The 12,622-nt window shown below is 40.9% G+C and overlaps 2 protein-coding genes across 2 annotated transcripts in view; both read right to left on the reverse strand.

Moving 5' to 3' along the window:
• The window catches only part of fbxo18 (F-box DNA helicase 1), a 17,881-nt gene extending 11,129 nt beyond the window's left edge, over positions 1 to 6,752 (reverse strand). Inside the window, exons 1-12 of the mRNA XM_051392539.1 lie at positions 6,399 to 6,752; positions 5,689 to 5,850; positions 4,953 to 5,536; positions 4,650 to 4,780; positions 3,441 to 3,588; positions 3,139 to 3,320; positions 2,979 to 3,053; positions 2,792 to 2,883; positions 2,154 to 2,322; positions 347 to 566; positions 139 to 226; positions 1 to 54 (exon numbers count right to left, since the gene is read on the reverse strand). The exon at positions 1 to 54 is cut by the window's left edge and continues 42 nt beyond it. Coding sequence (XP_051248499.1) covers positions 1 to 54; positions 139 to 226; positions 347 to 566; positions 2,154 to 2,322; positions 2,792 to 2,883; positions 2,979 to 3,053; positions 3,139 to 3,320; positions 3,441 to 3,588; positions 4,650 to 4,780; positions 4,953 to 5,536; positions 5,689 to 5,850; positions 6,399 to 6,417 — 1,924 coding nt within the window. The 5' untranslated portion in view covers positions 6,418 to 6,752. The remainder of the gene's footprint in view (positions 55 to 138; positions 227 to 346; positions 567 to 2,153; positions 2,323 to 2,791; positions 2,884 to 2,978; positions 3,054 to 3,138; positions 3,321 to 3,440; positions 3,589 to 4,649; positions 4,781 to 4,952; positions 5,537 to 5,688; positions 5,851 to 6,398) is intronic.
• Positions 6,753 to 7,994: 1,242 nt separating this feature from the next.
• On the reverse strand, positions 7,995 to 12,299 carry nudt5 (nudix (nucleoside diphosphate linked moiety X)-type motif 5). The gene is made up of 10 exons (XM_051392954.1): positions 12,209 to 12,299; positions 11,805 to 11,884; positions 11,113 to 11,180; positions 10,975 to 11,027; positions 10,747 to 10,854; positions 10,411 to 10,506; positions 10,136 to 10,237; positions 9,325 to 9,333; positions 9,185 to 9,238; positions 7,995 to 9,087 (listed from the first exon to the last, which is right to left on the reverse strand). Exons 2-10 carry the CDS (start codon positions 11,865 to 11,867, stop codon positions 8,978 to 8,980), a joined length of 663 nt encoding a protein of 220 aa, XP_051248914.1. The 5' UTR covers positions 11,868 to 11,884; positions 12,209 to 12,299; the 3' UTR covers positions 7,995 to 8,977.
• Positions 12,300 to 12,622: the final 323 nt, after the last annotated feature.

The following is a 12,622-nucleotide window of genomic DNA, read 5'->3' on the forward strand; positions in this document are numbered from 1 at the left end:
ATTGGTCTGACAACTTGGGCTTCGGGATTTGGAGCTGCCATAACTTCAGGTAACCTGGGAATGAAAAGTTCCGTTGACCACCTGTGCAGCATTGCTTCTAATATTACAATTACTCATATTCAGTCACTGCTGATGTACCGTCGTGGGTCATGTAGTGGGCCTGTTGTTTTGTCTCATTAAGAGCCTTCATTTTGTTCCAGATCGTCTGTGCATCATGGACAAACAACTAGGATTTCACAATAAAAGACATACATTTAAGATGCGACTTTGCAGTGCTTATGCTTTTATTATTCATTCACACTGAAGTTATGCAGCGTGTCACTTGTATACATTAATGTGTTCGTACCGGTTTTTCAGTTTCGCGTATTGCCTGCCTCTGGTCCTTCTTGGTTACATGGATGCTGGGGACATGGCTGATAGTAATAGTCTCGTCTGTTGAAGCCATGAAAGCCTCGAGAGTTGTGGCCACCAGTTTGGCTTTGACAAAGCCACCACGGCCTTCAGGCAGAACAGAGTTGAGGGCGAATGGGTTCAGGTTGAATGTCAGCTTGTTATGAATTTGGTAGCTGCCACAGGGGAAATGACAGAATAGCAATAAGGGATGTGGTTTTAAAATGGAAAAACACATAATAAACATCAAGATAAAGAAGAGATATAAAGATAAACAAGCCAGAGTCTGGGTTATTTAAGCATTGCACAGTCACCATTTACATGTCACAGTATTCTGGACACATTACTTTTTCCACACAAATTTGATACCTTTATTTTTAAATAATGTTAATGAATCAAATGTCAATCTGTACAATCTTCTTGTTTCCCTTTAGACCACAAAACAATATTCTACAAACACAGGGCGTGGAAAAGACTTTCAGACATGATGTTCTGGGCTAGGGAGAGGCATATGTCCACAAAATATGTGTGTCAGGCTGCTGTGTTTATGTGATTGATTATTAGAATATGTACAAGATCTAAAATAAATAAATGTTCTTAAAATTGTCATAAAATTTTAGGACTCCTTGGATAAATTCATACACAGTGAGAGAAAAACCAGAGAAATGGCTGATTGCCACCACTGTCAACAGTGACTCAAATTAGGTTCCACTTTTTTTTTCAAGTGAATCTTTAAATTCACTTGAATAATGAGTCTCCTTTTTGCAGGAATTTGACCGATGTCTGAAACGTCTTCTAGCTAACTAATAAACTATCGACTTATTGAATCAGCAATGTGGTATATTATAAGTTATGGAAAATGACTGCTCAGTTATGTTAACAATGTTCTGTAATTGTAGTAATGCAAGAAAACTATTTTATTTACATTATTAATGCATTTTAATTAGAGTCAGTTTCAAGTTTAAATTGTCTAGTTATCACTTTCAAAATCCAACCCTGAATAATAAGTTGATAAAATATCCAATTGATTCGAGGGGCCCAGATAGCCTTCCTGGTCGAGCTGGCACTATGTACCAAGGCTAAGGCAGGGCTCCAGAGTGCAACCAATTTGGTCGCACATGCGACTAATAATTTTTCTAGGTCGCACTGAAAAATGCCCGGGTGAAAATCCAAAATTAAAAAGGTCAAAATATATTCCTTCAGACAGGACTGGCTGAAACAATTTCCCTGGCTGAGGTACAACAAAGGACGTAACGCAATGCACTGCGTGTACTGTCAGGAGTGCGGTCAGAATATGGCCGGAAATAGTGCATTTGTGAGCGGGTCAACAATGTTTCGTATCGAACTTTTATTTGGAATTTTTTTATTTTGCTTAGTGTTTTAGTTTGAAATTTAGTTTAAATTTCAGCTCAGTGAAGCCATTTATTTTTCTTTTTATATATAATTGTGCTTCAAATAAAGACAAGCATTTCTCTACACCTTATTCTTGTTTAAAAATCATTCACATTATATGAAAGTTATGGAGAGCGATAAAACCTTATGGCGTTAAAGGCGACGCAATGAAAAATTTGGGTGCACCTACATTTTGTGCTGGTGCACCTAAAAAAAAAGTTAGGCGCACCAGTGCAACCAATGTTAGTCTGGAGCCCTGTAAGGTCTTGCTACATTCTTGCCACGTTTAAAGCGGTAATGGAAATCTTCACATCACGGTTTTTCCCTGTCTGCCCAAAAATGCCAATGGAAAACCCCTATTAGGTTCTCACCTCCTCCCAACGTCGCTGAAGGCCAATGAGTGGACAGTCTTGCAGTCCACGTTGCTGGGGAAGCGGCGCTGCGCCTCACTGGCCACTGACTTGTTGAAGGCCACATACAGGAAGCGGAGGTGTGGCCGCTGCTCGGCGTACTTCACCAACGTGGTCGTCTTGCCTGTACCTGTGTCAGACAGCACGGACCTTTCAGCTATGACACTATGAGCCCTGATCTGCAAGGCCGGCATACATAGCAACACTGATAAAATTGATTATTGACCTTTAAAATGTACTGGCTGCCTACAAGTTTCAAAATTAAATACACTTTTTCTTTTTAAATTGTAACATGCAATGGCAGAGAACTGAGAAGAGTTTTAAAAGAAACTCAAATTTCATTACTAAACATTTTCTTCATTTCAACTTCAGAGCTGACATGCAACCCATACAAACTTGTCATTACCAAGAATGTATAAACCCTTTTAAAAATAAATATCTAGAGAAAGTATGGCCCCTGGTGGTGTTTCAGACACTTACATTTAAACTAGAATTACTATGACAATGTTAATGCTGTGGATCTGAGCTGGGATAAATAATAATAATGGAAAACTTACACTGACATTTGGGATTTTCTTTTACTTAGTCTTTCACTGTACCTGCAAAAGCCACAATTTTGACCACCTGGTCTTGCTGGATGTTGTGGCTGAGGATCTGCTGCTGTTCACGTGTGAGATGAATCTGAGGCTGACTAGTAGAAACACACACGAACACACACAATGGTGACTGTCAGAAATTAAGAGTGATAAACAAAGCAGGCTGTACTTATTTCTCTTTGGTACTCACCTACTCTGACCGGAGCTGACACAAAAGGGGCCATTCTCCATTAGGTGAAGTACGTAGTAGATGTTGTAATGCAACCTGGAGAGAGCGAATAGAAAATAATTTTAGGGAGGCTTATGAGAATAATGTAGAAATTTAAGGGGCTGACACTTGCAGCTCTTACCTGTCACTAATCCGGATGTTGCTCCTCTCTAAGGCGAGTAACATCATGGCCATGTGGCTGAGGTACTCTGTGATGGCGGTGTCTGACATGCAGCCGGTGAGCAGAGACACCAAGGCCTGCACGTCACCAACACTCTCACTTAGGATCAGTATGACAGCCATTGCAGCATACGGATTGGGACCCTGGAGATCAGACATGAATGGTATGAAAACTTTTCGTTAAATTCCAGTCGTTACGAACATACACTGAAAGCCATTTTCTCCATAGTATTACCAGTGGACCTTTGTGTATTTGAGTCATACCTCCATGCCCAGGTTAAAGCACTTCTGAATGACAGGAATACGTAATCTCATGGAGGCTTCAGCCTGAGGGAAAAGGCGATGTTTTTTAACACACTTCAAAACGTCCTCTGCCCTCGCCCGCTCTCCGACCTTATGCTGGGCCATTAAACTGACCAAAACAAACACAGACAAGATAATTACCACAGTGAACTTTTACAGCCTTCACATACTTTCAGTATTGGTCATTTTCAGCAGGGTCGGGCCTGGTTGGTAATTGGATGGGAGATCAGTGGGAATACTAGGCACTTTAAGGGGTTTAGGAGGGGTAGCTGTGGCTCAGGAGGTAGAGCAGGTTGTCCACTAATCAGAAGACTGGCTCCTCCGCAAAATCACTTGAGTTGTCACGGCCTTACATTTGATCAAAATATTGAACAGCTTTATGTGGTTGGAATTGGTTACCCAAGTCTGGCCTTCTGCTTTGGAGGTTTTAATGTCTCTTTGGCATTTATCTGTAATTGGCACACAAAAAAATGTGATGTCTTGGACCGTTCTCCGTGCAGTCAACTCCAAGCCCCCTCTTCATCCACAGTCGGTATGTTTTACACAGTCAGAGGAGCTTGTCATGTTAATAGAAAACTATGATGAACAAGCTAAAAACTAACGCTAATTGTATCGAAGGGTTGAACCAAATAAGCCACACATGCTAAAATCAGCTAGAGTCTATGAGATTGAGGCCAACGAGGAGTGCCTGTCTGCAGTGAGTGTGTTCACATCAGCAGCAAAAGGAGGATGACAGAGGAGAGGACGGATGACCCCATAGGACAGTTTACACCCTTTCCAAACTATAGGGCCTTACGTAAACATTGAAGAGTCCAAGAGTATGTTGAATTATTCAAATGGAATTTGTTACGTATACATTTCAATAAGGAGATCATGTGTTATTTAGTCTACTTCTTTGTTTTGTTTAATGGTTATTATAAATAGTTACAATAAAAATGTTATTTTTATTCGAGGGATGGTGAAGGCTCTCTACACATTGGTGTTGTAATAGAAAACATTATATACATTGCACTCTTCACATTTTTGCATTTGTAAGATGAATGTTATTGTATCAGCCACAGCAAACAGACAAATACGGTGATCGTGAGATAGTGAATCTCTAATACAAACATTAGACAGCCTCTATGTGTTGTTAGAGAAATGTCCATTCCTAAGGAAATGCAGACTTACACAACAAGCTGCCGTATGCTGTGCTGCAATGGACCCTTTATATGACTCTCCTTGAGGATGTTGAAGATCTCCAGTACTGTATCCTTCTCCCTCCTCATGTAGCGGTAGTACTGTTTCTTGAAGGGAACAAACTGCACAATGGAACACAAACATGGCAGCTATGTTATTTGACAAGATTTATTTTATAAGGACTGACCATAACGGTGAAGTCCATGCGCAAGAGAATAATAAAATTCAACATTAGGCCCAACACCTTGCTGCTAATATACAGTATATATCATATAATGCTGTGGTTTGTTTAACCTTGGTGTCCTGGACAATGTTCCTCCAGCGATGGCAGACAAGGCTGACATTACGGTAGAGGTCCTGGGCAGGTAAGAGGCACAGTACTTGCCTCAGCACCTCCTCTGGAAGGTCATCTATGCAGCCCTGGGGCTTCAGCAGGACCTTGCTGCTGCCCAGGAGCCCATAGTGGGCGTCAGGGAGGGCCTCCACCTCCTCTTCAAATTCATCGTCTCCAAACATCTCTGCTGTCATTCCCTCCAGATAATCCACCACCTCATGCTGCTTTGTCACAGGCTCTGTCATCATCTCTGCAGCTAACATGCTTACATCGTCAACTTCCTCCTCTTCAAGTTCTGGTGCCATTGCAGCAGCTAATAGGCTGACATCATCCTCATCCTCTTCCTCGTCCACAACCGTCGGCTCTTTTTTGGGAAAAAGCTTCCTGTTGGAAAGGCTCATGCTACACTCTCCATTGAGTTCATTTGTGAGTGTGGAAGAGCAGGGCTGGGAGGATTTGTGCGGACTGGAACTGATGACTCCCGTCACAGAGAAGAAGTGGTTGATGCCCTTCTGTGGCCCTGCAGGGCTTCCTGTGGCGGATGCTGATGGTATAAAGAGTGAGAGAGAAGATTCAGAGTCTGACATAAAGTAAGAAGTTTCAGTGCACAGATGTTGTCCTGTCTGTGTTCATTGTTACTTTGAGTGCACTCAGATTTGTACAACAGTTGGTAACAGAAGGTTTAAAGCAGATTACCACACTTCCGTCGCTTGGTGGGTGTCCTGGGGTAAAGCCCCTGGTAGGGGTTGCCCTGCCCATGGTGGACAGTGTGGGGGTGGGTCAGGGCATCAGTACCCTCTGTACTTTGTCCCAGTTCATCACACTCTGCTGCATTCAGGTGCCTCCTTTTGACCTTCCCTAGGAAACCACACAACATTGTCATGTCAGCACAACACAAACTAGTGTATTGGTATTGTCCTCGCGCAACCCTAACCATTCTTTAGTTTTCTTATCTACAATGATATGTACAGTGATCCGTCTTTAAAGTGCTAGGGTTAAACAAACATGCCAGTATCAAACTACACATCATCATTTTGACAAATAACCGTTGATTTCCCCGTTTTACTCAACACAATTTATCTTCAAGCAACATTTTAAGAAGGTAGTTTAGAGTCCTACTGTAGTCCAAATGTAGTGCCAAAGGTGTGTGCACCCCGTGGAGAACAGAGTTGATAAGGAAAACAACAAATGAGTTACTTTAAAAATGTTCAACTTTAACGTTTGTGGGTCACAGTTTAGTGTTACCGTCCTTTACCATAACTAATGTCGGACACAGAAGTCACCCCATACTAACTTAACTTAGTTAGTTAGCTTTATTATAACGTTATGGTTATAAAGTATACAGGAGATAACGTTAGTTATTTTAACCATTAACGGTCACTGGTCCCTGTTGGCTGTTGGCTTACCGTTGGCAGCGACTTCCATCGTCGTGTCCAGGTCATACGTCTATTAGTAACAAAGCTTCACAACTTTATGTTCAGAAATCAGAATTTGTTTCGCTGAAGCAAAGTTACTGCAGGGAAAAGCCGTCGCCGAAGCTAACGTTGATACAACAATACAGACTCAAGCCGTATCGTAGTTAAACTAGCTAGCTTATACTTGCTTACATTATATTTCCCTTTAGTGTTTACAAAAACCAACATGTCCAAAAAAAATCCAATGTGCCGTCCCCGTTAATCACAACAAACCGACTCCAAGCTGCTAACATGCTAGCTGTGATCCAAGTTTCTAAAGTTTGTGTTGGTGAAGAAGCCAGCTGATTGGTCGGCTCTTCTTCTTCTTTCTGATCTAATTGGTTGTTGGCAAACCAGCGTCATTATCGCCACCAACTGGACTGGAGTGTGGAGCAGCGGGAAACTACAGTAAGAAGTGCTCTTATTAGACAGTTGAATTCATTATATGTTTTCTAAATGTATTAACAGTCATGACCAAACTGCAACACCTGTATTTCCATTGAAAATAAATTGTATACATGAAGGAAATATGTCCTGTATAAGAACACACAATAAATGTCTGTTGATTACTGCATCTTTCACTTTGATATGATTTTTAAAATCATTACATTTTTATTGTAAACCCTTACAGATACAAAACACTTAATACTCTATAATCGTGTAATCAATATTCATTTTTATTACAACTATGTATTAGAATCCATACAACCAGGCTAGCAAACAGGAGCCAGGAGGACATCAGCACTTACAGGAAACCGTCCCCCCTGACCCCCCCTGACCCCCCTGACCCCGCCTGAACTACAGATCTGTGAGGAGGATGTGTTTATGCTCTGAGACAGAAGATCAGGAGGGCACCTGCCGATACCCTTGAGCAAGACACTGAACCCATAACTGCTCCTGGGGTTGCCCATCACTCCATATTTGCAGGTCTACAAACCCTGTGTGTGTGTGTGTGTGTGTGTGTGTGTGTGTGTGTGTGGGTTGTATTTCAGGATGTGTGAATTTCCCCATTAGGGCTTAATAAAGTAAGTCCTCTTCTTCACATTGTCAATATAAAATCCTGCACACTGTTTATACTATATCTAAACATGCCTACGCTGTACAGAACAACCCACTTCTTGTATTTACATTTAATACTTCCTTAGCACTATTTAATACTATAATACTATATTAGTGTTTATGTTCAAATATGCTTGCTCAGTTTTGCTGCTCTTGTTTACAGCTGTATGTTTATTTCTATTGGAACTGTGTCAAAGTAGATTTAGAGCACTCTTCTTGTATAAGTACTCAGACACATCAATGTTATCACAGCTGGCTTTGCTGCCCCCAAGTGGCCAAACCAAGTAGTTATCGCAGATTTAAAGTAAGGAGTAAATATTAAAAATGCCTAAAAATGTGCTGTTTTGCTCTAAAGGCATGCAATTCTTATTTGTTACTTCGACATGGTTACAGAGATAGGAACATATCATTTCACCATGAGATCACATACTTCTAACAGAGCAAGTCAATAAACTTACACTGGGTTTGAGAGAGAAACACAGATTCAGGTAAGAGTAAAGGTAGTACCACATTTATTAATTGGTCAGTCATTTCTAGCTGCTAGGGTAAGGACATATCCAGTTAATTGCACCATAATGAGGTTAGAGGCACAGCAGGAATCATTCACTATTAATCGCTTACTTTCTTTATCAGTACAGTACCTCTGTTGCACATTACAAGGGAGTTATATGAGAAAAATCCCCCTCATATTGTTAACACTGTGTAATCTAATATACCAACCAAACATGGTCTGTAGCTATTATCACAATGCATGAGTTAGTTGGTGACTAATGGGTCTTCTAAAGTTAGTTATCCAATGTCTTTAGATAAAACCCCTGATGGAAGGATGTGAGCTGGCATGGTGGCGCTGTCCATTGCTCTCTGCACAATGTTAAATGTTAGTGCAAAATTTCAGACTGCGATTTTTTTTCTTTCTCCCGTGAAGTCTACAAAAAAACAGTATGTTAGCACGTGTGAAGGAATGTCTTACAATCACTACATAAAAATTACAACAAATTCAAACTACTTAATCTCATAAAAACCTGGAAATGACTATTTGTCACGTAAGGCGTACAAGACTAAAGCCTGAAACATATTCTGTGTTAAGTGTGCAAACAATTGACAGTTGGCTACCAGATGTGCGTTCCAGGCCTCGCCGTGCGGAGAACAAAAAGTGGTCCGGGACATGTAGTGTGAACAGGGCTCCTTTATAGGTTCACTTTCTAAATCTAAGGCTTTTTCATTTCATCATTTAATTTCAACATTGAATTGCTATAATCGCTCTACGGATGGTCTGTGCACTTCTTAGAAACAAATATTAAAAAGTTACATGGGGTCTAAAACCCAGACGCAACAACTTCTCATACAATTTCTTTATATAATTTGGAATTCTTCAATTTCCCTTCCAGCACATTTCCAAATGTTCCCATCTTGTGTAGGAGCCCTATGTAACAGCAAAGACTATTTCTTCCTCTCATCCTGAACATGTTGCTTCACTGCTTCAGGACGGGGAGCTCCCTCGGCTTAAAGAAGGCCTGAACCATCCCCATGGCAAAGATGTACACTTTGGCGTCCACCACAATTTTTTCTTTCTTCAGCAGATCTGCGGGATAAAACACGCCAAGAGTTAGTCTGTGACGGTCTGAATGCTCGTACCACTCACATAGGAACGCCACTTTGAGAGAAAGCTCAAGTCTCACCGTCTATTTTAGTCTGGAATTCATCGAGAGGCAAAAGAATGACTTCGACGAATTCTGGAGGGAGAGGATGAAGGTTTGTGTGAGGATTTGCTTCGTGAGAGAAAATGATTATTTCTGATCTAATAAGCAACATAACTCACCTCCATCACCTGCAGATGAAGAACAAAAGAGAACAAGATTATTCAACACGTTATTTTATATTACAATATACTCTTTAAATACAGTATATGAGCCTCATGATAATGTTTACAAGATTGCTTGTTTCAACTTGCTGAATGCCACCTGTTCATAAAGAGTTGAAGGTTTGTAACTCTTAGAGAGTCTTTTAGGCAGCTCTTAGCTTGAGGCTAAGTGTTTGTGGGTAAGTTTCACTCACAACCATGTTACCCAAGAGTTGAAAAAAGAAGACTTCCGCACTGCCGACTTTCAGGTCCTGCTGTGAGAGATCAGCAGATGAAAACGGTACAAATGTAGCAGTGCCAGTGGCTGTATTAGGGGACCCCAAATAATGCAACTGCTGTCAACAGTGTGTCTTTGCAGAGCTTCACTGTGACAGAAATAATAAAGAAGTGGTTTGACATGAAGTCAGACGCCAGAAAAATGTATATTGTATGTACATTGATTTCATTTATCCTTTATTTTATTCTATGAATTTAATCATCTTTTCCCATGTGGGCTTAGTATTATTATCTGCTGGTAATTATTAAGCTGGTTAACACACAGTTACAAATTACTTACATGTATCTGTTTACATGCTGATAAGGCTGTTTGTACAGAAAGAAAGGAACTGATATCTGCAGTTAAACAGTGTTTAACTGTTAAATCTGAAAGTTGTGACACTGAGCTGATGAAACTCTGAGAACAAAACTCTGATTGATTGAAAGAATAGATGAGGCAGAGACTGAATAACTGAACGAGTGAGCAAATAAATGGATTACTAATTCTGCTCACCGAGCTGTTGCGTTGGGTTGATATTCTCCATGTCATCTCCATTGATGTTGACCATGATGATCTGGGTGGTGCAGTTAGACAGACCGGGGTCAAGACAGGTCACTGCGATCAAAACAATAAAGTTACTACTCACATCTGCGTTCATGAGATAAAAACGAGAGCGGGACTTCTTTTCACTATGCACCGCTGACCCCTCCGAACCTCTCCAACACACACAGGAGAGAAGATAAAGCCAAGAGAGGCAGCTAATGGGGTCAAATGTACAGTACGTCTACCTGGAGTGACTCCAGCTACTTCCCCTTTGTAGCCGGTTTCTTCCTTTAGCTCCCTCAGCGCAGCAACCTCTGCACTTTCCCCCTCATCAATCAACCCTAAGCAGAGCAGAAGCAATATTCTGAGTGTCAGGAAACACACATACGGCACCATTAGTTAACAAAAGTCCCAACAGCGCCATTGTGTGAGAAGAAGAATGAAAAGATGTAAAACGTTTTTGAGACATGAAAAGTCTGTTTTGGTGAAATTCAGAAGGACAAAAAGTTGTTAAGTTGTAGGGTGTGACAATGTCTGCAGAGTGTGTTTCGAGGTATCCACAGAAAGGAGAACCTTCTGACCTGCAGGAAACTCCAGAGTGCAGCATCCCATGGGAGGACGAAACTGCTTCACCATCACTACGCAGTCTTTGTGGAGCGTCCGTTTCAGCAGGGCGATAATTCCAACACCTGCAGGAAATGTGAGTTACATCTTGTGCACCTCAAAATCTGTCCCAACTGTCAGTGCAAGCTCACCTGACCCCCAGCTAACAGGAAAAACAGGAAGAAAAAGGCCCCAGAGGCGCTCACCATCCGCTTCTGTGTTGGCTCGTCTCGTCGTCCTTTTCGCGGTCTCCCAGGTTCTGGTGGATGAAAACAGGGAGTGAAACGGTTGCACAGGAAACTTGTGCGATTGTGAAGTCATGTCAGTCGCAGACAGAACAGTACCTGGTGTTTCCTGCAGGGTCCACGTACGTCGTCTTCTCCAGCTTCACCCATTTTCCTGCTGCAATGAGCTGCAACACAGAGAGTGGACACGCCAAGCTAAGATGGTGTGAATGGGACCAAATGCACACTGTAATCACAATTCTTTACGGCTAAACGGCTCAGTAAATCCATTTCTTTTACATTTATGGTCATTTTTGTTCTCGTGCAAATGTCGTATTCACTTGGAGCAAATATTTGTCTATGTATTCTGTAGAAGCTTTTATCATAAAGATGATGTTTGGTATACGTAGTATCTGTAGTGATTATTAAGATAAATGGCTGATGAGTAAGATAAAGTCAGCAGTACCTGATTTCGCATTATTGTGCATAAACAATGCCCCAGTTTGATCATAAGTAACTATAAGCTAATGCTAAAATGAACTTATTAATATCGGCTGAGTCATCAGGTAGAGCTGTAATGCATCCAATACAAAAGTCCTACAGTAAAACACACATTTTAAAGCTTCCACAATAAAAAGATGTACTGATGTTCTATTGTGTTAAATTGGACAACATTTTGCAGGTGTCGCTAGTAAAACTGCCAGAGTACATTACTGCTTCAAGTCGAGTTCATGTGGAGCATTTTATGGCAGCTGTCACAGAGTTTCCCACAGAGAAATCCCTCCTAAAACATACCACCAAAAGAGACGTACCTCCTCTTTCACTATGTGTGAAGCAGTACAGTTAATCGCTTTGGGTTCCTCGGAGTTGCTCATTTTCAGTATCTGGACGACTACAAATGGAGGAAAGTCGAGTCAGAAAGTTTTAAACGCAAAATTAACACAGTTCACAACTAGGAATGAAAAGAAAACACAGAGAAACTCCATTTTCAATGCTGACGATACGGCTCTGATCATGAGTTGCTCAATTAGCTGCTACAGGAGGAAACGCTACTCCCCCCGTCACATTGTCCACATTCAGCCTCTCTCTTCGTGTCTGTGTTTGTTTGACGGCAGCCGGCTGCTTTACACCTAACAATGCTACCACAGTTAGGAGCTGGGCCATTTTAAACTTTAAACTTTAAACAATCATTTAAAATGGAAAGAATTAAACTCACGTGAAACCCCAGCGGTGTGTAAGTAATGGTAGAGATGGTAGAGAAGTGGTGAGGAGTCACTCTGTCACTACTTCCGGTACCGGACTCTAGTTTTATTCTTAATATTGTGCTTTATAATTTATGTTTTCGGAGTAAATTCTACCAAATTTTTTTAGAATATAAATTTTAATTACATGAAATCAAAGGTAACTTTTTCTTTCTAATGCAACATTTTGTAAAAATGTACATGTTTCACATTATCAATGTAAAATAAATAGTTGAGCAGTATCCAACAATACGACAGGAGCCACCCTGTATTATTGATTATGCTTATTGATTACGTTAGAGTAAGTATGTCACATTTGTTTGTAATTTGTGAGGATGTAGGTTTTAAGGTACTGAGTGGTCGCTGCTTTAATAAACGATCTATGTTGA

The sequence above is a fragment of the Dicentrarchus labrax genome, unplaced genomic scaffold, assembly GCF_905237075.1.
Source record: "Dicentrarchus labrax unplaced genomic scaffold, dlabrax2021, whole genome shotgun sequence".
Classification (NCBI taxonomy): Eukaryota; Metazoa; Chordata; class Actinopteri; family Moronidae; genus Dicentrarchus; species Dicentrarchus labrax.

Bases quoted from the DNA above. Each gene is read 5' to 3' on its own strand.
- nudt5 (XM_051392954.1), bottom strand. From the start codon at position 11,867: ATGAGCAACTCCGAGGAACCCAAAGCGATTAACTGTACTGCTTCACAC. The intron at 10,855-10,974 runs GTGAGCGCCTCT...CATTTCCTGCAG, and splicing joins AGCCAACACAGAAGCGGATG to GTGTTGGAATTATCGCCCTG. The intron at 10,238-10,410 runs GTAGACGTACTG...TTTTGATCGCAG, and splicing joins AGTAGCTGGAGTCACTCCAG to TGACCTGTCTTGACCCCGGT.